This window comes from Lepidochelys olivacea (assembly GCF_965140295.1).
Source record: "Lepidochelys olivacea isolate rLepOli2 genome assembly, chromosome: 1".
Taxonomy (NCBI): Eukaryota; Metazoa; Chordata; order Testudines; family Cheloniidae; genus Lepidochelys; species Lepidochelys olivacea.
Window position 1 is genome coordinate 160,998,526 of NC_140411.1, and position 25,192 is coordinate 161,023,717.

Below are 25,192 nucleotides of genomic sequence, written 5' to 3' on the forward strand. Positions count from 1 at the left end.
AAGTTTAGACTTGAAATTAGACGAAGGTTTCTGAGCCCTGGTCTACACTAGGACTTTAGGTCGAATTTAGCAACGTTAAATCGATTTAAACCTGCACCCGTCCACACAGTGAAGCCCTTTATTTCGACTTAAAGGGCTCTTAAAATCGATTTCCTTACTCCACCCCTGACAAGTGGATTAGCGCTTAAATCGACGTTCCCAGCTCGAATTTGGGGTACTGTGGACACAATTCGATGGTATTGGCCTCCGGGAGCTATCCCAGAGTGCTCCATTCTGACCGCTCTGGACAGCACTCTCAACTCAGATGCACTGGCCAGGTAGACAGGAAAAGAACCGCGAACTTTTGAATCTCATTTCCTGTTTGGCCAGCGTGGCAAGCTGCAGGTGACCATGCAGAGCTCATCAGCACAGGTGACCATGATGGAGTCCCAGAATCGCAAAAGAGCTCCAGCATGGACCGAACGGGAGGTACGGGATCTGATCGCTGTTTGGGGAGAGGAATCCGTGCTATCAGAACTCCGTTCCAGTTTTCGAAATGCCAAAACCTTTGTGAAAATCTCCCAGGGCATGAAGGACAGAGGCCATAACAGGGACCCGAAGCAGTGCCGCGTGAAACTGAAGGAGCTGAGGCAAGCCTACCAGAAAACCAGAGAGGCGAACAGCCGCTCTGGGTCAGAGCCCCAAACATGCCGCTTCTATGATGAGCTGCATGCCATTTTAGGGGGTTCAGCCACCACTACCCCAGCCGTGTTGTTTGACTCCTTCAATGGAGATGGAGGCAATACAGAAGCAGGTTTTGGGGACGAAGAAGATGATGAGGAGGAGGAGGTTGTAGATAGCTCACAGCAAGCAAGCGGAGAAACCGGTTTTCCCGACAGCCAGGAACTGTTTCTCACCCTAGACCTGGAGCCAGTACCCCCCGAACCCACCCAAGGCTGCCTCCTGGACCCAGCAGGCGGAGAAGGGACCTCTGGTGAGTGTACCTTTTAAAATGCTATACATGGTTTAAAAGCAAGCATGTGAAAGGATTACTTTGCCCTGGCATTTGCGGTTCTCCTAGATGTAGTCCTAAAGCCTTTGCAAAAGGTTTCTGGGGAGGGCAGCCTTATTTCGTCCTTCATGGTAGGACACTTTATCACTCCAGGCCACTAACACATACTCGGGAATCACTGTAGAACAAAGCATTGCAGTGTATGTTTGCTGGCATTCAACCAAAATCCGTTCTTTCTCTCTCTGTGTTATCCTCAGGAGAGTGAGATATAATTCATGGTCACCTGGTTGAAATAGGGTGCTTTTCTTCAGGGACACTCAGTATAGCCCATTCCTGCTGGGCTGTTTGCCTGTGGCTGAACAGAAATGTTCCCCGCTGTTAGCCACAGGGAGGGGGGAAGGTTGAGGGGGTAGTCACGCGGTGGGAGGAGGCAAAATGCGACCTTGTAACGAAAGCACATGTGCTATGTATGTAATGTTAACAGCAAGGTTTACCCTGAAAGAGTGTAGCGACTGTTTTATAAAATGTGTCTTTTTAAATACCGCTGTCCCTTTTTTTTTCTCCACCAGCTGGATGTGTTTCAATGATCACAGGATCTTCTCCTTCCCAGAGGCTAGTGAAGCTTAGAAAGAAAAAAAAACGCACTCGAGATGAAATGTTCTCCGAGCTAATGCTGTCCTCCCACACTGACAGAGCACAGACGAATGCGTGGAGGCAAATAATGTCAGAGTGCAGGAAAGCACAAAATGACCGGGAGGAGAGGTGGAGGGCTGAAGAGAGTAAGTGGCTGGCTGAAGACAGGGCTGAAGCTCAAATGTGGCGGCAGCGTGATGAGAGGAGGCAGGATTCAATGCTGAGGCTGCTGCAGGACCAAACCAGAATGCTCCAGTGTATGGTTGAGCTGCAGCAAAGGCAGCTGGAGCACAGACTGCCACTGCTGCCCCTCTGTAACCAACCGCCCTCCTCCCCAAGTTCCATAGCCTCCACACCCAGACGCCCAAGAACGCGGTGGGGGGGCCTCCGGCCAACCAGCCACTCCACAACAGAGGATTGCCTCAAAAAAAGAAGGCTGTCATTCAATAAATTTTAAAGTTGTAAACTTTTAAAGTGCTGTGCTTAAAGTGCTGTGTGGCATTTTCCTTCCCTCCTCCACCACCCCTCCTGGGATACCTTGGTAGTCATCTCCCTATTTGTGTGATGAATGAATAACGAATGCATGACTGTGAAGCAGCAATGACTTTATTGCCTCTGCAAGCGGTGATTAAAGGGAGGAGGGGAGGGTGGTTAGCTTACAGGGAAGTAGAGTGAACCAAGGGGCGGGGGGTTTCATCAAGGAGAAACAAACAGAACTTTCACACTGTAGCCTGGCCAGTCATGAAACTGGTTTTCAAAGCTTCTCTGATGCGTACCGCGCCCTCCTGAGCTCTTCTAACCGCCCTGGTGTCTGGCTGCGCGTAACCAGCAGCCAGGCGATTTGCCTCAATCTCCCACCCCGCCATAAACGTCTCCCCCTTACTCTCACAGATATTGTGGAGCACACAGCAAGCAGTAATAACAGTGGGAATATTGGTTTTACTGACTCGCTTAGACCTCAGCGAACTGCGCCAGCGCGCCTTTAAACGTCCAAATGCACATTCTACCACCATTCTGCACTTGCTCAGCCTGTAGTTGAACAGCTCCTGACCACTGTCCAGGCTGCCTGTGTACGGCTTCATGAGCCATGGCATTAAGGGGTAGGCTGGGTCCCCAAGGATACATACAGGCATTTCAACATCCCCAACAGTTATTTTCTGGTCTGGGAAGAAAGTCCCTTCCTGCAGCTTTTGAAACAGACCAGAGTTCCTGAAGATGCGAGCGTCATGCACCTTTCCCGGCCATCCCACGTTGATGTTGGTGAAACGTCCCTTGTGATCCACCAGAGCTTGCAGCACTATCGAAAAGTACCCCTTGCGGTTTATGTACTCGCCGGCTTGGTGCTCCGGTGCCAAGATAGGGATATGGGTTCCGTCTATAGCCCCACCACAGTTAGGGAATCCCATTGCAGCAAAGCCATCCACTATGACCTGCACATTTCCCAGGGTCACTACCCTTGATATCAGCAGATCTTTGATTGCGTGAGCTACTTGCATCACAGCAGCCCCCACAGTAGATTTGCCCACTCCAAATTGATTCCCAACTGACCGGTAGCTGTCTGGCGTTGCAAGCTTCCACAGGGCTATTGCCACTCGCTTCTCAACTGTGAGGGCTGCTCTCATCCTGGTATTCATGCGCTTCAGGGCAGGGGAAAGCAAGTCACAAAGTTCCATGAAAGTGCCGTTACGCATGCAAAAGTTTCGCAGCCACTGGGAATCGTCCCAGACCTGCAACACTATGCGGTCCCACCAGTCTGTGCTTGTTTCCCGAGCCCAGAATCGGCGTTCCACAGCATGAACCTGCCCCATTAGCACCATGATGCATGCATTGGCAGGGCCCATGCTTTCAGAGAAATCTGTGTCCATGTCCTGATTACTCACGGGACCGCGCTGACGTCGCCTCCTCGCCCGGTATCGCGTTGCCATGTTCTGGTGCTGCATATACTGCTGGATAATGCGTGTGGTGGTTGATGTGCTCCTAATTGCCAAAATGAGCTCAGCGGCCTCCATGCTTGCCTTGGTATGGCGTCCGCACAGAAAGAAGGCGCGGAACGATTGTCTGCCGTTGCTCTGACGGAGGGAGGGGCGACTGACGACACGGCTTACAGGGTTGGCTTCAGGGAGCTAAAATCAACAAAGGGTGTGCCTGTACATCAAGGAGTATTTCAGGCAGGACTGCACGGAGGGTTCCAATAAGAAATGGTGCACCAAAGTTATCGTTGTTATTGGAACAAGGAGGTTAGCCTGGCCTCTGATTGATACATGGCTAGATTAACCTCGCTGCGCCTTCTCTGTGACTGACTGCAGTGTGATCTAGACAGGGGAGGAGGAAAATGAGTACAAAACAAATCTGGTCTATTTCTTGTTCTGACCCACTCCATCTATCCTTTACATCTTTGGCTGGCAGCAGACAAAAAAGGCGCGAAATGATTGTCTGCCCTTGCTTTCACGGGGGGAGGGAGGGTGGGAACGGGGTCCTGACGATATGTACCCAGAACCACCTGCGACAATGTTTTAGCCCCATCAGGCATTGGGATATCAACCCAGAATTCCAATGGGCAGCGGAGACTGCGGGAACTGTGGGATAGCTACCCACAGTGCAACGCTCCAGAAGTCGACGCTTGCCTCGGTACTGTGGAAGCGCTCCGCCGAGTTAATGCACTTAATGCACTTAGAGCATTTTCTGTGGGGACACACACACTCGAATATATAAAACCGATTTCAAAAAAACCGACTTCTATAAATTCGACCTAATTTCGTAGTGTAGACATACCCTAACTATCAGAGGAGTGAAGTTCTGGAACATCCTTCCAAGAGAAGCAGTGGGGGCAAAAGACATATTTGGCTTCAAGACTAAGCTTGAAGGGGTGATGGAGGAGATGATATGATGGGATAGCCTAATTTTGGCAATTAATTGATCTTTGACTACTGGTGGTAGATATGCCCAATGGCCTTATGAGATGTTAGATGGGGTGGGATCTGAGTTACTACAGAGAATTCTTTCCTGGGTGTCTGGCTGGTGAGTCTTGCCCACATGCTCAGGGTTTAGCTGATCACCCTATTTAGGATCGGGAAGGAATTTTCCTCCAGAGCAGATTGGCAGAGTGTCACGGAGTCCCTGGGCGATGCTCTGGAACTGCTCCCCATGAAGCCAGTCAGGACTCTGGGGTAGTCGCCTTTCTGTGAGCAGCCTGTCTTCAGGACACACAGCTCACACAGCTTCCACCTTCCTGGGTCTGACCTCGGAGCATTCAGCATCCTCTGCCCCTCCGTGCGCTTCCCCCCAGCGAGTCCACTCAGGTGGGGCTCCTGGGGAAGCCAGAGGGTCCTGCACCCCAACTCCGCAGTCAGACGTGACTCTCAGCCAGCCAGTAAAACAGAAGGTTTATTAGACGACAGGAACATGGTCTAAAACAGAGCTTGCAGGTGCAGAGAACGGGACCCCTCAGCTGGGTCCATTTTGGGGGGCAGTGAGCCAGACAACCACGTCTGCACTTCACTCCATGTCCCAGCCAGCCCCAAACTGAAACTCCCTCCAGCCCCTCCTCCTCTGGGCTTTGTTCCTTTCCCGGGCCAGGTGGTCACCTGATTCCTTTGTTCTCCAACCCTTTAGCTCTCACCTGGGAAAGGGCCCAGGCCATCAGTTGCCAGGAAACAGGGTGTCGGCCATTCTCTGTGTCCAGACTCCTGCACACAGCGGCCCTCTAGGGCTCTGCAATGATCATACACCCTTACCCCACCACCTAGATACTTAAGAACTGCCTAGGGGAAACTGAGGCACCCCCATACTATTCAGAGGAAACATTAAGAAGAGTCCCACTTCATCACACAGAGGCCCTGGGGTTTTTTTACCTTCCTCTGCAGTGTGGGGCAAGGATCACTTGTTGGAGGATTCTCTGCACCTTGAAGTCTTTAAACCACGATTTGAGGACTTCAATAGCTCAGACATAAGTTAGGGGTTTGTTACAGGAGTTGGTGGGTGAGATTCCATGGCCTGCGTTGTGCAGGAGGTCAGACTAGATGATCATAATGGTCCCTTCTGACCTTAAAGTCTATGATACTGGGCTAGATGGACCTTTGGTCTGACTCACTAGGGCCATTCTTACGTTCTTATAAAGAAGAGGGGAAATCTTTTGTGCCAAACAAAAAAACAAAACAAAAAATCAGTGAATTGACGAAGCTATTCAAAATTATTCCAACTGATTTAAATACAAATTTTTAGAGTTGTTTAATCAAAAATATGAAAATATCAGGAAAGTTTACCAATTTTTTTCTGTATAATTCAAAAAGGTATTTTTTGTTTAAAGATAAAAATGATTTCAACCAGCCCTAGTAATCAATCAGCCTACACAGAAGAGCGAGGGGAAGCCTGCTCTAGGGTAGTGCAAGGAACAAGGAATAAATAATTAATAGGGTAGCAAAATTTAGAACTTTGTCATGGCAAATTTTGATGAAATGATCCAACCCCCGGCCCCCTATCTATGATTCATCTTGTTTCCCTTGCCACCCTCCCCCCCATAAAAATTCCAACATATTCACCTTACACATTGAGGCAGATCAGTGACAATATTTCTAATCCCTCCTCCAGGGAGAGTGGCAGCAAGACTTCCTCTACCTTGCCAGGATCAGCTTCTGTGCCCCCCCCCACACCCTATGCCATTTCAGGGAGCCCCAAGATTAAAAAACATAGAAAGATTTGCAGTGTTCACTCTCTTCCCCCCAACAGTAGGGGAGTGCGCTGTGAGGATGCTCCTGCCAACAGAGAGGGAGCCACTCCCTTCCTTGCTGGGATATTGCAGTCCCCCCCCCCAGGAATTAGCCAGCCACTGCAGCCATTACCATTCCTTGTCAACATGACTCGAGCTGGTAGGTGAAAAGGAATGTCCAGGAGCCATGAACTACCTGGGCAGCATAGCCAGGATATCCAAACAGGTTCAGGCAGTAAGGAAGCAGATGCCAGGAGACAAGACAGGTGGAAAACGTGGCTGGGTGTGAAGGATACCAGATGTCAGAAAAGCAAATGCAATTAAAGGAGAAGAGAGAGAGAGAGTGTGTGAGTAAAGCTGAGAGAAGGAGCTGAGCTGCTATTACTTTTTAAAGTAAACAATTGCTGCAGTTGCCACAGGGATGTTGCAGGACAGCAAATAAGAGGGAAGGGGGCTGGGAGATGTAGTCCTCCCTATTAAAAGTTTTTAGCTCGCTGTAAGAGAGAATTAGAATGGCTTTGAATCTAAAACAGTTTAAAACTTGACAAGTGGCAGTTTCTTTTCTCCAGTCTGTGGCCAAGACACTGAATTAAGACTCAGAACAACTGGGCAAGATTCTCTGCTTTGCAATATGCTTCCTGCATGGCCTTTAGCAAGTCACTGAATCTCTATGGGTAACACTTTCCAAAAGTGAAGGGACTGGATATCCTGTGTGCCTCAGTTCCACAGCTATAAAATGGGGATACTTCCCCCTAACTTTATAATACCATTGGCGGTAAATTAATTAGTTAATAAGAAATGTCCAGTGCTCAGCACTTTGGAAATACCATGCGACTTTCTTAGGTACCTAATTATGGATTGTACAGTTTAACACTTAGCACCTGTTTTGAAAAATCTTGGCCATGAATGTTTGTGAGGTGCTCAGCTCTATGGTGATGCAGGACATAGAAAATCTACACACACACACACACACACACACACACACAAAAGGCGCTCTGGCAAACAGCCTACAATCATGGCAGAGCAGAGATATGTTTAAGAATGACTCAATGTCAGTATTTTTATAACACCAGGAAGGTCATGGTTCTGTGAGTTGGTAAGGCAACTCCCATCTTTTCATGTTCTCATTTTTTTTTCCTTTCTCTACACACACACACACCCCCACGCACCCTGCCTACTGTATTTTTCACTCCATGCGTCTGATGAAGTGGGTTCTAGCCCTCAAAAGCTTATGCCCAAATAAATTTGTTAGTCTCTAAGGTACCACAAGGACTCCTTGTTTTTCCATGCAGGTGGATGGACTCTTGCAATCTCATGGAGTTCTATTAGCAGTAACTTGCAGGATCAAGGCCTATGTCTACTTCAAAACAAAAATAATGAAATAGACTCTCTGGTGACACTTGACGTCCTCCATGAAACCTGGAAGAAAAGGTTTGGGACACAAGCCAGACTTTGAGAATATTAGATTAGCTTCACTGAAAAGCAGAAGGCTTAAACAAAATACAAAAAACACAGGAATTAAATAAGTAACAGAGAAAGAATGCTGAGCAATAAAATAAGCACTTTCAAATGATGAGCTAGAACAGCCAGTGAGACTGGAATCCAATGGGTTGGTGGTGTACAATTTATGGTTTTGGTTTATGCTTAGCATTCTTTAACCTGAGGGGTGGAGGTTTGGCACATACTATTAGCCCAGAGTCACACTGCGCATGAGAAAATTAGATTTCACCTCTTCCAGATAAAAGGACATTAAAACTGACATTACAAGCTTGAATCAGTAGAGGCATAGGAGTAGAGATGGGCAAAATGGGTGGAGATGGGTTGGACTTGCAGGACTGAATGGGGAAGAATGGTAGGAATGAGTTTAATTGGTGAAATAGAGTGTAGGAGTGAACTGAAGGAGTTATCAGTAATTTGAGGATTAAAAATCCCTGCAGAACATTGTAGGTAGCAACACACAATCCCAAAGAAACGCTCCCCCACCCAAAAAAAACCCCAACAAACCAAACCAACCCCCACCCCAAAAATTAAAAAAGATGGAAGTCAGATTTAAGGCTTTACTTAAGAAATTCAAACATTGAAAAGTAGGAACATTCACAGCTAAGTTCCCCAAACTAATTTAACTGTCCCTGCAGGAATGTTCTGAGAAAATCATGCTACCTTATGTATCCATTACAAAGTTTCATATTATCAATGACCATGAACACCGTATCATCATCCTCTTAGTCATACATTTGCTAGAGCTGACAACTCTAGCCTTCTTTACAATTATATATGTTCCATAGGAAAAAAACTGCTTTACACAAATTCCTGGTTTGACAAACAACATATTAAGGCAATTATTCTCTGTTCCCCTTTTAAATGCTGAGTCTTGTGTGGTATTGAAGGAATTTGGCACCTCTTAGGATAGGGCCCAACGATTCCAACTACCAAAAATGCAAGTGCCATTAGACACAGATCTGACATCAATGAGGACATGAAACCAGTTATAGACGAAGGTCTGTGGAGCCCAGTTCACTATTCCATTTCATTTGCTAGCTGTACAAATTCCATGGCTGTTCAAAATTTAAGCCTTTAGGTAGAGGAGTTCTTATAATTCTCAGAAACGTTTCTTCAAGAAACGGACATCTTGCAAAGCCACTTAAAAAAAACAAAACAGGTAAGCAATTGTTGAGGGAGCAGTGACAAATTAGTTTGGGTACTTTAACCGTGAACTTTCATACTTTCAGATATTTGGGGTATTATATATTTAACCTTAACTCTGAACATCCTGGCTTTGAATAGGGTTTGTGCTAAATACAGTATTCTTTGTAGGAATTTTTATTCTTAACCTTATACTCAAATTTAACAAGCGTTTTGTCTGCAAGTGGTACGCACGCTTACTCTCCTTTTAAAGGGGCAAAAATGGTTTTGTTAAACCAAACAAATCCAATTGTGGATATTTGTATTGTTTAGGACAAAGTTTATATATAGTCCTAGAGAAAACTTTCAGGAGTACAGATGGGCATCTCATGGGCTGTACTCTGAAGCAGTGGAAGTTTTAGACGTGTAGGAGAAAGTCAAGCACAGGAAAGAACTCTCATCTGACCTGTTACCAAAAAGTTGGAAACAGGGATGTGTTACAGCCAGGCTTCATTGAACAGGAAAAGGCAACAATCAACTGAAATATATATGCAAAAGTATTGGGTAAATTGAAAATACTGTTCCATTTTAGAATATAAAAATGTATCTTGTTTCACCAAATAATCCCGGTATCCATTGACTAGCAACATATTTTGTACAAATACATAAAAAAGGCCACCTGGCAGCTTAGAAATAAAGGATTTTAAAAAACAGAATGCTGATTAATCAACAAAAAGAATCAGACCATCATTATGGCATAAGACAGGGGTTCTCAAACTGGGGGTTGGGACCCTTCATGGGGTGGTGAGGTTATTAGATTGGGGAGTCACAAGCTGTCAGCCTCCACCCCAAACCCTGCTTTGCCGCCAGCATTTATAACGGTGTTAAATAGACAAAAAAAGTGTTTTTAATTTATAAGGGGGGGAGGGGTGTCACACTCAGAGGCTTGCTATGTGAAAGGGGTCACCAGTACAAAAGTTTAAGAACCACTGGCATGATTATTTATGTATATGGATTTTTTTAAAAGGAAACAACTTGTAAACTGTTTTGATTTTATTGAACTCTATCAGTTGTGAAGAAAGTCTCAAAGAAGCACATCTGAGAGATGTCACAGGAGTGCCACCTTGTGAGAGAGAATCCAATAGGCAGAGTGAATTTAATATTTCTAGATCTCTATGTATGACACCAAAAGAAAGTAGATACCTAAAAAGATATAGTATTACCAATAGTACCTTGAAGTTTGTGTCCCTTTTTATCTTATAGCCAGAGCATTAGATATAGCTATAGTTAAAGTAGCCAAAGTGTTACTAGTATAACTATTTTCCATCTGTATTTCTAAATGATCCAAAAGTTTCACTTACTGGGCTAAAATTTTCCATGTCTGATCTCTGTCCAATGGGGAATACTCTTGAGGGAAAGATGAAGCAAAAATAATTCATTTCTAAGTATGAATGTGAAAATCTCACTCTCACATACAGCAGTCAGCCTTCTGCAGGTTTTAACTTTCAATCACTTATAGACAAGTTCTACTCTTACTTTAGAGCTGAAGCCATATTGAGGGGTTACTGTTGAGAATCTTACATTTGGTCAAAGGTATCCTGAATTTCATTGCATTGGGAACAATATGGTTGGATACTGAACACTAGTGACCAGGAAGTGAAATACAACATGATTTAAAAGATACACTGAACAAGTTAGAACAATTATTCATTTATTTAAACAAGCAGAAATTTAAAATTTTTATATAGTGCAGATCGAAGAACAGTGGAACTTGTACAAAAATACCAACCTTTAGAAAATCCAGAAATGATGCTTAGCAGTAATTGGGAATAACATTGCACAGCAGCTGAAGACTGGCTTTATAAATGTAGCATCCCCCTTTCTAAAGATTTTGGCCCCATCTTCGTTTAGTTAACATTCAGCTCTGAACTATTCAAATAAAATTGAGTTCTCAGGTGGAGAAATTTCTCCAGTAAATGGAATTATTTCTTTAAGTGAAATTTCCGTCTGGTGTATCATGTGGAACTAAATGTATTCAGTGTTAGAGTTTTAGAAGTCGATACATGATTTTCTCTTAAAAAAACAAGGCAACTTAAAATGATTTTCTCATTTATGTTTTCCCTTCCAGATGAGAGATATTTCAGAACTCAGATTCTTAGAGTCACTCACACTCACGCTCTTTTGGCCAGTAATGCACGCTTCAGATGAGGCATTAGAGCAGGGGTGGCCAAGCCGTGGCTCCGGAGCCACGTGCGGCTCTTCAGAGTTAATATGCGGCTCCTGGTACAGGCACCGACTCCGGGGCTGGAGCTACAGGCGCCAACTTTCCAATGTGCCGGGGGTGCTCACGGCTCAACCCCTGGCTCTGCCGTGGGCCCTGCCCCCACTCCACCCCTTTCTCAGCATGCCATGCCCTCGCTCCTCTCTCTCCCCCTCCCGAGCCTCCTGCACACCAAGAGACAGCTGATCAGGAGGTGCGGGGAGGGAGGAGGAGGTGCTGATAGGCGGGGTTGCTGGCGGGCAGGAGGCGCTGGGAGCGGGGAGCTGATGGGGGGCTGCTGACATATTACTGTGGCTCTTTGGCAATGTTCATTGGTAAATTCTGGCTCCTTCTCAGGCTCAGGTTGGCCACCCCTGCATTAGAGTAACATGTTTTGACTGTTGATAGGGAACTCACACCAGCTGTCTGCTCCTCTGATATTTGTGGCTCCAAAGTGGGGCAAGGCCCAACCCCTCCTGGCAGCCCCAGAGGAGGGGCCACTGCTTCCCCCCTCACCTCCCCAGGAGGCTGTGGCTGCAAGAAAAGCCCCTGGTGGCCATGTTTGAGAAATGCTGGCTTAAGGGCTGGTCCTGACTTACTGCTGACTTTCCTACAATTATTCCCTCATGTCACCTCCTTTAGAATTTCTTCCCTCTATCCCCGTTCCCTCCCCCCCCCCCAGCATTTCCCAAGTGGCGAGAGAGAAGATATACATGTAGATAATATTTTGACACTAAAAGTTTAGAAACATTATTTTTAGTTACCATTATTAATTGGTGTGATCACAGCCATAATTTAATTCTTTGGTCACCAGTTCAGTTTTATTCCAAAAGGGAAAGAATAAGTTGTGTCAGCAGTTTCTCTCCCTATTTTGCTCATAATGTACAAACTAGAGTCAAATACACAGTTAAATTCTGATGACAATCACTTAATTTTAAATAAGACATGAAACATTTAATTGAAAGTTATGTTCATTTGAAAAGTTAGTTACTTTCTATATTTAAAGCTTTTGTTGGCTGAAAAAGTATCCTATCTGCATTTTTTGTCGCAATATAAACTGTCTGCCTAACACTAGAGAGCCAACCATGCTGAATTAACAATGAAAAGAAAAAAAAGCTTAAATATTTGTGAAGCTATGCAAGTAGTAATGAATATTTAATATATTTAAAATATATATAAGAACCTAGTTTCATTTGCCTGCAAATACACTATCAGCAATGCAGAAAAACAAGGTTATCCGCAATCAGAATGCGGGAAAAACTATGTAGTGGGTGCTTTGAGATTCCAGTCTGGAATCATTACACTTGTTAATGAGAATTATGCATCCACTCTGACGTGAAGAACATGAGAGAGGTTCTTTAGGATAGTCTTATTTTTGAAAGCATACCTACAAGTGAATTCTCACAGAAGGTGCCAGACTGTGAACTAAGATCTAAGTAGCCACAGCAGAGGTAAAGCCAGAGAAGCAGCAACGCAAGCTTTTCTATTCTGCCCTGCCAACAAACATGCTTCAGCTGTGATCAGTCTTTTAGTAGGTGCAGAGTACAGTCTCTTCGCATACTATTTTACAAAACTAATCCATTTCAACGAATCCTTAGCCTCTCTGCCTGTCAGCGCCAGTTGCAACAGAGGTTTTTGCAATATGGCTCCCTTTCCTATATAAGCCGAGCTGAGACCATCAGTTAATTTCAGAGCAGTGAATTATGTCACCTAAGAGCCATTAGGCAGTAGTAAGACCTGGGACCATTACGAGCCTAGCCTAGATATGAAGGAAGTTACTCTGAGAAGCTCAAGAGATGGGAGGATGATAATGGGATACAACCTAACTCGCTTATGATAGTCAAACAGCAGCAAGAATGTCAATGGTTATAAAACCAGCGTCTGCAACAGTCCAGGAGTAGAGTCTGACTTAACTTGAACCTATAGGAGGCATAAAGTAATCTATAATCATTTGTAATATTTTGGCAAATTGTACCTGAAATTCATGTAAAGAATGCCAATTCTGTAGATTTTAAACTGTTTTACAATAGAAACAATTACAAATTATGGGCAGCTTACTTTTCTGATTTACACATATTTCATTTACTTTCACACTCATTTCTACAGGTTACCTTTCCAAGCTTCTTCATGCTGGCAAAGCTGATGTCAGAATTGGAAGACTCGTATTGGGACCATTAAAGAAATCAAAAATCACTTCAATGGAACAATCATTCTGGATGACCTCTGAGCCATAGAATCTAGTCTCTTGTATTTAGCAAATCCTACGTAGAATTGCTATGCTATTGGGATAGGTGCACCAGGGATTTTCACACACAGACAACACAAACTACCTACTACCAAAACAATGTACCCTGCAATCAATACCAAGGAAGACTTCCACTCTTATAAAGAAAACACCTTAGGATTCTACTCAATTACTGGCTTTCAACTAATAAAGATAAGAATATTGTTAAGAAGTTAGTGTTTCTTTCTTAAAAAGACATACAGATTCTTAGTTCTGAGGAGTCTGTGATTTACTATCTATTAATCTACACAAAGGCAAAGCTCAGAACTGGAATGTTAATGACTGATAAATCAGTGTGATTTAAGTAAGTTCAAGATCTATAGCAGAAGGATGCTAAGTGTAGGCTATTTAATTAACATTAGCAGTCAGCTCAACTTCATTACAATATATAAAAAAAATACTTTCAAAATCATATTTATCTGTTCTTGTCACTGTCTGAGTTGAGCAAGTTAGCCCAAAATAAGATCCCTGAAATTGAACTTGGAGCAACAGAACAGTAAAGACAGAATTTTTGTTTTCCCTTGCTGCAGCTTGAATTCCAGCATGAAGTGAAATCAATGGCACATCAAATTAATTAGGAAACAGCTAAATTTTATTAATGATTAAAGAAGCTCTGTGCAATGAACTATGACTTTTCCACAATTGCCTGGTAAATAAATTTAATGTTAAAATTGGGACTGCATTGCATCAGAAACTACTATGGTTATATTAGCATTGGGATATATTGGTCTATTACCCCTTCATTTGGGGTACATTTGTTTATTTTTTTAAAAGTGACAAACTGTCTTGAAAATCAATACCTATTTTCCCCTATAACCTTGTTTTTGAAGGCATGGTTTAAAAATCTATGAATATCCCTGAAATAAATCAACAGGAGTATCAGATACCTTATAGCACTATTTCAAAACTGGAAAAAAAATCCTCCTGAATAAGAAACACTTCATAAGATTTTAGTTTATCATTGAGCTTCATCTTTCATAGAAAAACGCTCAAGTGCATTATTTTCGTAATGTGCTGCTGGCTAACAATTGAAACCTGTAAGAGTTCCCATTGTTTTTCCTGTTGCCAGAGCAACAAAACAATACCCACCTGAATATCTGCCATGGTGAGTATCAATTTAGTAGCTGAGAAAGTTTGTTCGGCTAGCGGATGTAACTAACAGCACTTTAACATAAGCCAGATTTTTAGTGGCAAGGGATGCCGTGAAAACTCACACTGTATTACCGCCTATTTAATTTCTGTTACTGGATTATTGCTTACGTAATTCAAGTATTTCTATTAAAATATCTTGACTGATGACATTTAAAATGAAACAAACAGAAGGGCTTTTATATGAAATACAGTACATTAAAAATACTTTATTGAACTACTCTGGAGAGAACTAACTTGTCAATACAAAGTATACCAATAATTTTGTCCAATAATTTGCTTAAGATCTTCTTCAGTTATCAGAAAGCTAAAGTGAAAATATTTCAAGGGTATGCAGTTTTTCCCCTTCAAAAGTAATAAAGATGGTTCCATTCTCCCCTGTACTATTAATCCAGATTCTGTACAAAAAGTCAAAAATATTTTAATTTAAAACAAAATATGACAAGAGTATTAAACGTATTTCCTTAACAAAAACCAAAAAGATTATTTTCAGTCACATTCCTATGTGCCAAGCCAAACTCAGGAGGACTGAATGGAATTGGATTAAAGAACTAGAAACACCATTCTTTCCAAAGCAAAAACTTTCGTTAAAACTCAAAAAGGAACTTTCTTTTTATGTTTCAACTCAATGCTCCTAATGCAAATTTGTTTCAATGGTATGAACCTTCAATTATAAAGAAACTCAGGGCCACATTTTCAAAAGTTCTGAGCACCCCAGTGCCATGTGAAGTCAATAGGAGTGGTGGGAGCTCAGGACTTCAGAAAATCAGGTGCATTGCATTTTATTCTCCTTTTCTGCAAGAAAAGAAAAATCCAAACTTAATCTGAAAGTGCACTATGGAACAGAAATGACATGATATGTGAAAGAAAAAAACTCAAGTCACCCAGCTCACATGAGGAAACAAAGATGGTGCTTTCTTAGCATGATTTCAGTCATCTTCATATTAGAACTGAGAAAGGAAAAAAAAAGTCTATTTTTAACAATAATAAAAGGGAAGTTGTGTGGATTTATAGTGAGAAATATCATCGGGATAAAAATCTATGAAAATAAGCCTAATTCTAACACATTTTTCTCATTCTTGCTATGCAGATTTTTACATTTCTTAGTATAGATTTTTTATAAGGCCAGAAGAAGAAAAAAAACCAAAACAAGACCTATGCAGAAATTTCCTACTCCTAGTTCCAAGAAAAGCATTTTCAGATGTATAAACAAACTCCAGCTATTTCCTCAGACAACCCAGCAATCTGAAACTATAATAAAACACCGTAAGAGGCACTTTTAGCCAGGGGACAAAATGTAGGTCGTGTTTAAAAAGTGTAACTATAATTGAATTTCTAAGCCTAGCACTGTTCCTCCCTCCCTTCCCTCCCCCCGCCACCCCACTGACTGAGCAAGAACTTTACGAAGAAAAGCAAGGTTGAGCTACTGCAACACTGGCTTACTAGCTATAAGAAAATACTCATCAATATTTGAAGAAAGGGTCATATTTTGATCTCCGTTAAACTCCAGATTTATGCTTGTACAACTGAGATAATAATCTGGTCCAGAGTGGTTTTTTATTTTTAATATAATTTTTAGGATTACTGGACCAGTACTTTTCAGTCTCTTACCTAGCGTTCCCACCGCTCAGCGTCAATATATTTTTCACCAAGATGGACATGCCAGAGCTAAGCTGACATACCTTAACGTGTTTAAGTGAAAAACTATTTTATAAAAGGAGGATTAAGCAATAACTATTTGGGAGTCAAGAAAATGCATCTTGTGGTAAGAGATTTCTAGTGGTTTAAGAGCAGTTTTATGTGCGCCACACTTACCAAGAGTAAGTATCCTTATAAATTAACAGAGGTAGTCTTGTTTTACACTAAAGCTGAGTAGTTTTGGTTTCCCATTTTCCGTCTTCAATCTATTTAGGAAGGATGGCCTACAAAGGGAGACCCATTCAAATGTCAGCAGTTTATTTTCTTGGAAAATAAAATAAAATTTCTGCTTGACCTGACTTTCTTCCATCTGCTGCACAAGACTCACCTTTCCCTCTCCCCCGCGCTGTGAGCACTGTTTGAAAATGAATTGCTGTAAACAGAAAATAGTATTTCTTTAATGTGATTAATAAGAAAAATCAATAAAACTTATGGTTCTTTTTTCTTTCTATATTCAAGGCTTGATTAAGATTAGAAACTTGACAGTTCTTTTCTTCTTGTGAGAAAGGGATGAGTAACATTGTGCATCTGATGGAAGAACATCACAATGTTGGGTTTTTTTGGTTGTTTTTGTTTTTAAAAGCACTACTGAGATCTTAAAGGTTCAGCTGTGCTATTGAGGAGCAGAACCAGTAAGGTAGCACTTGAGTAAGGTTATAATGTTTTGGTCAGAATCAGTGTTAGAAAATAAAGCGTAAAAGTTATGATGCAATATGCCTGCAGAGTATCCAGCAGTAGAACAGTGATTTGAGATTAATGTATATGGAAGATGGCCTTGGCTTTCTCTCCATGGTTGGAAACTTTATCCTTAATTGTGTTAAGAGAATCCAAGGTTCTTTGACTTTGATCAAGTTCCTCATTTCCATCGATGACGCACTAACGATGACTCGTCATTGACTACATCATTGTCAGTGAAGCAATGCTGACAGCGAGGTGGAAGAAGCAGAAAGATTATCAAGACAAGGAGGATGATTCCGCATAAACTCATGAGAGCATAAGAGATAATCCACAACATCGGTTCATGGAAGGTTATCTTGGCGACACAGTTGCTTGCTATATCTGATGTGGTGAAAGGGCCTTCAATCTCAGATACTGGAGAGCCACCAACTTCTGAGAAATTACAAAAAGAGAAACATTATCTAAACAGCTAATGCTGAAGGATGGGAAGAGATGACTTTTCTTAGCAAGATTTAAAATAAACTACAACAGTAGCAAATTCAAATAGTTCTGTATTTTAGATATTTGGAATAACTGCATCAGCGCTGTGCTCTTCACACAGTTTTTGGATAAGAATTATGCTTTATCTACATTTTTGGAAAAACCAGGGAACAGTTGTGGTAAAGACATCAGGTTAATGTGTTAGGGTTTACACTGTATGACAAACAACAGTGCTTTTCTATCCCTTCTTACTACTTCTACATAATAAACACTTTCCCTGTCAACTAATTTCTAGGGGTGATGTGTCATTCCCCATATTTCACCAATCACCCATGGAGTCTTCCAGCAAAACCAATGTAAATCACACCTGACGCTACTACTAATACAAAAATAAGACAAAAATAAGACAAAATATTCTATTTTAACACAGCAAAAAAGGGACACAATTTTACTGCTTTGCAGGTAGCCTTTAAATATATACAGTCCATAATCTCTCAATTTGTTTTGAGAGTAACAAAAAGGCAACCAAAAATGGTTGTCAGAGCAGCTGACAGGAGCATAAAAACATCCCACCAAAATACAACTGAATAAAATAGGGAAATCTGTCTAATTTATTAAAAGTTTTTTTTTTAATATGAACCAACAATTATGACCACTGTTGCACTTTAGCTATGTTAGGGTATAAAATGGAGCCAGGATTCCATCATAGGTGCCCATGATACAACTTAAAATTCCAACAAAATTTATATCAGTGTATGTTTTGCCATTGCTTTCAATAGGGCAAGAATTTCACTTCTGGGGTGGTGCTCCTTTTTAAACATACATGCATGCATAATTTGAAAGGTTTATAGTGAGACCAAGCAAATTTCAGCACACATTTCAGTGGTTTGTATTTTTAAATGTTGGCGGTGTCTGATAATTACTTTAGATAAAAGTTTAATGACTGTAAATATGACCATTGTATATCTGCTTTCTGTGTTTGGCCATGAGAATCCCTCAGAAAATGCTTTGACAGATTTAGGTTAGAAAATGATCAATCAGCAATATGGTCAAACTAGTTATTTTAATTTTTTTAAATACTGCTATTTTATACTTTTATCTCTTATACGGATAACACTCAGTATATTTCTTCCATAATTCATTCATGAGACAATCTTACATTCTTATAATTTAGTACAAAAAAATTTAAAGGCAGAATCTTACTACATGTAGAAGTTATGGTTAATGAGAGCTGCATTGCTTAATAAGCAAAAAAACAACATTAAAAAAAAATCATATGATCTGAACATCTATTCCTGAGTGAGAATTTAGAGCCTGATCCAAAATCCTTTGTTTTTATTTTGCAGAGACAATGACAGGCTGCAATAGCTCTAATGAGGCAGCCACAGTTTATGAACCTTCCTCCTCTTCCCTCCATCCCCCCAAAAGCTGGTTTTTGTTATGAATTTTTCCAACAGTTTTAAAATAAACTGGATCTTTAGAATCTGGACTACTCTCCCCAGCCTATCACCTGAGAACTTTTCACAAATTCTACTTCAGTATACTCCTTTAAATAACATTGAGGCAGATTTGAAATTTGCAATGAAAGAAACTTGTTTTGAAGCTTTCCTTAAATTAAGCTCAAATGTTCAAAGGCTTATCTGAACTAGTAAGAGTTTGGATTTCTTCTCTTCCTGCAATAAACTGACAGCTTTCCCCTAGCCCTCTATCAGACCCTCCTCAAACTTCAGCTCTCTCCCAGACAAGCAAGGCAAGTACTGGAGAAACTGAAGGGGTAAGTGAGAAAGAAGGGTATGAAGATTTGGGGAATCTGTCTGTACAACTTGTGAATTCTCTCCTCCAGAGTGGTGAGGAAACTGAGGCAGGGAAATGCGTGTAGAGTTTATTATTTTTCTACAGATCTGTGTATTTATTGTGCACTTAAAGAGCAATGGTGTTAGAATCCTGTGCAGTCTGTATTTGTGTTTTTTGTTAACCTGTGACCCCCCCAAAGCACCCACACTACTGGAATTCTGAGAGGGGGTGTGTTTAAGATATGGGGGGGATGGGGCGTGAGAGTCTGAGGAGTCAGCCCTACTCCCAGGAACTAGCAACTGGACCACAGGATCTATGCTTTCAGGAAGATCAGCACCCCCAGGAGAGTGCCTAGGGTCTCCAAGATGGGGCAGTGCCTAGACTCTGAGGTCCAGAGGCTTAAAGCACATGGGATCCAGCCAGCAGTTAGTTCCCTCACAGCAGTGTGGTGCATGCCTGATAGGGGATGTTTGACTGGCACATCTTGGAGAACTTGAAGGGTTGAGCAAGCAAGAAAGGTTCCCAGAGATAAGCTAGTTCTTACTTTACCAAGTCAAACCTCAAAAGAAGTTTGGGGTTCAGTTCAGTGAATGGTTTTGGTCCAGTTCTTAATTTTTGCTAATTATATTTTTAATCCCTATTTAAAAGGCCATAAAACCCAGCAAATTCAAAGTGCAGGTCAATGTTCTATCATAAACCACCAACCCTGTTTCATTATATAACCAGGGACAAGAAACTATGTATTCAACAAGCTCTCAAAAGTGAGGAAACGTAATCAGTAATTCAGTTTATTTTAAGCCGGTGAATAGGCTTAAGAGTCCCACTAAAATACAGTAATACAGTTGCTATGGAAGTCATGGTTTGGCCCCTGTGGGAAGCCAGTTATGCTGATTAATCTCTTTACACCATGCTGACTGTTTACCATGCATACTCATGGTTTTCTGATGAAAAATTCGTTTACCAGACCTCTTGTATATCCATAATATGGAAGCTGTCAAGAAGTGAATTCAGAGTAACTAGTGTATTTGGCCATGTATCAACTTTCACATGTATGTGGGAATTGCCACATCTGCAGAATAGCCTGTTTTAGACAGTGGCTTACATCACATGAAGAAAGCAAGTTCTCATAATAAACATGGACAAATGTTACTATACCACAATGCTGAGGAGGTTGGTTGAGAGAGGAATTCTTCCCGGCACCAGCTGGTGATCAGTTTATATCCTAGCTAATATAAATACAGATTCTATTCTTATTCAGCAAGTGTAATCCCTTTTCTTTGAAGTAAGATTCTCAGAACTGTATGAAGTACCCACATTTCATGGATTTATGACAACGACAGGGCACAGAGAGAGAGGAACCTGTTAGGTAGCCAGTTATGGCTCATTTGGCTCCCTGCCCACCATCTTAGAAGCTGCTCTAAACTAAGTCAGCTGGCTAGGCTCACTTCAGGTATGTCTACACAGCTACAAAAGACCCATGGCAGCAAGTCTCAGAGCCTGGGTCATTTGACTCAGGCTCACACGGTGGGGCTAAAAATAGCAATGTGAGCATTTAGGCTTGTGATGGAGCCCATGCTCTGGCACCCCACAAGGGGAATTACTGATGCACTCTCCTATGTTTCCCTAAAAACTAGTTAAGAGATGAGTGACAAGAGTTTACTCTGTACCCCTTGGTAACAACATTTCCTTAACCATTTGCTTAGGACCATCAAAAGCCTGTAAAAGTCTTTAATAAATTATATACACCTTTTCCAACCTTAATGTTTTCAGATACTAGTGAAAGGTCAGAAAGTCACAATTTTTACTCTTTTACAAGCTGTGCTGGCTTATTACTATGATCTCATCTTTACTGGCAATGGTGGAAAATTCGCATCAGCTTCTACTTATCTGCAAATTGCAAACTTGTAAAATGATTGTCCTTGTTGACAGAGCAGTTGATAAAGCTCCAGTTTTGAAAATGGCAGATATTTCCCATGGGGAATGTTTCTCTTACCTGCGCATGGACTAACTGCAAAGCCCACTCTCTTCTGAGCCCTGTCAAAGATAACATAGAAGCCCTCCATAACTGTAGCACCAATAACCAGGGCACTGGTGGACGAAGAGATGCCAAACCGGTAGCATTCTAAATTCTGTCCAATCCCAAGGATGGGTTGAATATAAAGCTGTTCATTTAAATAAATAAATAAAATAAGTAGCAGTAATCCACAGTATTTAGAAGATAATGACATTAGTCCATAACTGTGGATGCATGCAATAACACGGCTCTTAATCTGGAGTGTTCTCCAGAGCTTTTGATTTCTAATTTTGAGCACTCAGGAGTTCATAAGAAATGAATGAATTAGAGTAAGATGAGTGTTGTAAGATACTTAAAACTGGGCAGAGTGTCAGTGGAGTTAAGAACTAGGAACACTGGTTAAATTTGGACTTTTAATGAGCTGACTCTTAAAAGTCACCTTCACTTTCATCTAAGTGAACTTTTTACATTTTCTATTGTGTGTGTGTGTGCGCCGGGGGGGATGGATATGCACTCAAATTACAGAAATATTCAAAAGGATTATCTGGATGCAGGGGATCCAGAGAGCATTCATGTCAGCTTCAAGCCTCTACATGAATAAACTAAAGTCAGTTTCACACCCTTGTTTCTCACTCAGGGGATGAAAGACTGTCAAGCTACATGGTCAATACAGAAAAAGCTTACATCAAGCCTTTTCTCTATTTCATGTAAAGTTTACCTATATGTTTCAGCCAAGGTAAGAGGGTGTAAAACTGATGTTAATTGATGTTTAGTTCATATTGCCACCAACGCTGAAAAGGCGATCAGGAATTATATTGGTTTATGATTAAAGCAGAAGTGGCACATTATATTTTAAAAAACGGACAGTACATACTGTATCTAGGCTATAATGACAATAAAAACAAACTGGGAAATTGGCAAAGGGACAATAAGGTCCTTTGCCAAGAGTGCCATTTTCAGGAAGAAGTGCCTCACACTGTCATGGGAGAAAAGAGTACAAAAGCATTCTTGGAATTTTTCCTGACAATTTGAAAACTCCCCCTTCTGCTCCACAGTTAGCGAAAAAATGGGGATGTTTTTGCAAAGTGTCATTGAAATTTTTCCCTTTTAAAATTTAGCTTTCAAATTTCATCAGAAACGTTCAGCAGATCTAGAAGTAGTCCTGTTCAGACAACCATTAAAAACATTTTTTGTAAGTAGGAACTCCAATGATAGTTAAATAAATGACTGGGATTGATTATCTGTGCATCACCAAAATAGCTTTATACAAATGGGATGAGAAGGCAAGCTGAATGCAAAGATGAAAGAACTATGTCATCATAAAGTTTACTTCTCTGTTGCTGTAAGGAATTATTAGACTGTAGTCAGAGTAGCAGCCGTGTTAGTCTGTATTCACAAAAAGAAAAGGAGTACTTGTGGCACCTTCTAGACTAACAAATTTATTTGAGCATAAGCTTTCGTGAGCTACAGCTCGCTTCATCGGATGCATGTATGGTAACACCCATTGTTTCATGTTCTCTGTGTATATAAATCTCCCCAATGTATTTTCCACTGACTGCATCCAATGAAGTGAGCTGTAGCTCACGAAAGCTTATGCTCAAATAAATTGGTTAGTCTCTAAGGTGCCACAACTCCTCCTTTTCTTCTTTAGACTGTAGTGTGGCTGATCAAATCCAAATAAGACAAGTTCAAACCTGTGGTAGGATAGTGATCCGAAATGATCTGCTAGAGTTTTCATCTCTCAGGTAGATAGAAAGTTTAGGAAATAAGGAAAATGGTGTTTTGGTTTTATCCCAGCATGCAAGCTGGGAACCAGTCCAGAATCCAGAGGAGAATGTTTGGATCTATGGAAAAAAATGTGACACACACGTTACATATCCTCTAATAGATGCATATAACAATAATTTTAATCTCTTTAATATTCAGGCATGCTTTCTTCTCCCTTAACTAGGGGAGCTCAAGGGTGGACAAGTCCAGTGGAGGTGTTTGTCGTCTTCTGTGATAAAACGTATGAAGCTTGTGTCCATTATAAGCCATCAGTGAGGTCATGTCAACCCTTCAGGCTGTTCTAATGCATCAAACTGATTAGTGTTAAGACAGTTTATTAAAAAACCTTATTGTGGCATAAACGCACATAAATATGCCTAGTGGTAGGATTTTGGAAGGACTGTGGGACATCAACATCTCTATTAGGTCTGTGGATCAAAACACTAATTTAGTCTTGGCAGCAGGGACAGAATAGTTAGAAACTATTTAACTAGCTGCAGTAAATATGTAGGCAGGATGGTCAAACTCATAAGCTCCCTGAGCAATTACTGCAACATTAACAAACAGGAAAAGTAGTAACTAGCCGTTACTCCTTCTCCACCCATTCCCCGAACTTTCATGTACATCTGGAGCTGAGCATAGATACAAAGAAGTAGGTACATTTTAAACCCAAACAATCTAACAAAGTCAAGAACCTCCTCCCTTTTCCAGAGATACACTATTGTCTTCATGCGATTTCCAAGCTATGAATTTAGGGTCTTATCCAAAGCCCTTTGAAATCAAAGGGAACCTTTCCACTGACTTCAGCAGACTTTTGATCAGGCCTTTAGTCCCTTTTCCTGCCTCACCCCTCATACAACTTGACATGCTTTTGAAATAAAATTGATGAACAGCGTTTCTTACTACAGCCATGGTATTAACCAAGCAAACAATAAACCCTTGCAGAGCTTCTCCGCCCAAGACAAACATCTTGTTCTACTCCCTGAAGCACATAAATGTTGACATGATGCCAGACAAGACAAACACACTTCCTGAATCCTGTGCAGTACTTTGTGCCTGTTCCTGTTTCCTTATGAAACAGCACACACCACACAGTACGAAACACCATCACACCAAACATTCTGTGTAGGCGAACAAAAAAGCTAAACCCAACTTCCTCTTACATGGTTTATTTATGCGTATTCACCAAAATAGACTCTCATAACAAATTGAAGCCATATACCCAGAAATTAATTATATAGAAAATTCCAGTGGTGACATGTGTTTGCAAACATGGCTTAAAACTTTCTCTAAAGTCTTAAAATAAATATGTGAATAAAAAACCCCCTACCGTTTGGAAGTCAGAGCACAGTCATCAATCATTTAGACTTCAACATTTCCTAATGCAATACCTGTCTATCATTCTTGTATAACCCCCATTACTATAGTATCTGAGCACCTCACAACCTTTAATTTAGCCTCACGTCATCACTGAGGTAGAGAAGTGTTATTATCCCTGTTTCACACATGGGGAACTGAGGCACATAAAGATTAAGTGACTTACTCAAGGTCACATGCAGAGCAGGGAATTCAGCCTGGATTTCTAAAGTCTGAGGTGAACATCTTAACTACTGAACTGACCTTGGTCCCTTTAGGACAAGGTCTGCTCAACTGATGCCATAGTACTCCTCCCACATGGTGTGTGGGGTTCACTTATTTTACAAAGAATGGGTGACATCATCCTAACAGCAGTGTCTGGAGAAATGTTTTGAGATGGTGATCTGCTTATTTCCACAAAGGACTCTGAAAGATCAAAGTTGCCCGTGGGCTATCCAGCACTGAACAGGCTGCTCTGTGTTAAGGGCTTCAGTATGGCAAGGTGGCGAGCACTGTTCCTGGGCTAGCCAAGCACTTAATCATGGGAGTTGTCCCCACTGAAGTCAATGGACTACTTGTGTGCTTGAAGTTAAGCACATGCCAAGTGGTTGGCTGGCCCAGGACAGAGTGCTCAGCACTTTGAAGGTCTCAGCCTTTGGTCTGAACTACTCAAAAATAATCTAGAAAGAAAATACTTCTTTTCTCTCTCAACCTTCTCTACGAAGATAGACCTTGCAATCTGAAAAATACTGTGTGCTGGC

General features: G+C 41.5%; 1 protein-coding gene across 1 annotated transcript in view; it reads right to left on the reverse strand.

Moving 5' to 3' along the window:
- Positions 1–10,649: 10,649 nt before the first annotated feature.
- The window catches only part of BACE2 (beta-secretase 2), a 65,063-nt gene continuing 50,520 nt past the window's right edge, over positions 10,650–25,192 (reverse strand). The window contains exons 7-9 of the mRNA XM_084612911.1: positions 23,003–23,152; positions 21,288–21,456; positions 10,650–17,452 (exon numbers count right to left, since the gene is read on the reverse strand). Coding sequence (XP_084469037.1) covers positions 17,199–17,452; positions 21,288–21,456; positions 23,003–23,152 — 573 coding nt within the window. The 3' untranslated portion in view covers positions 10,650–17,198. The remainder of the gene's footprint in view (positions 17,453–21,287; positions 21,457–23,002; positions 23,153–25,192) is intronic.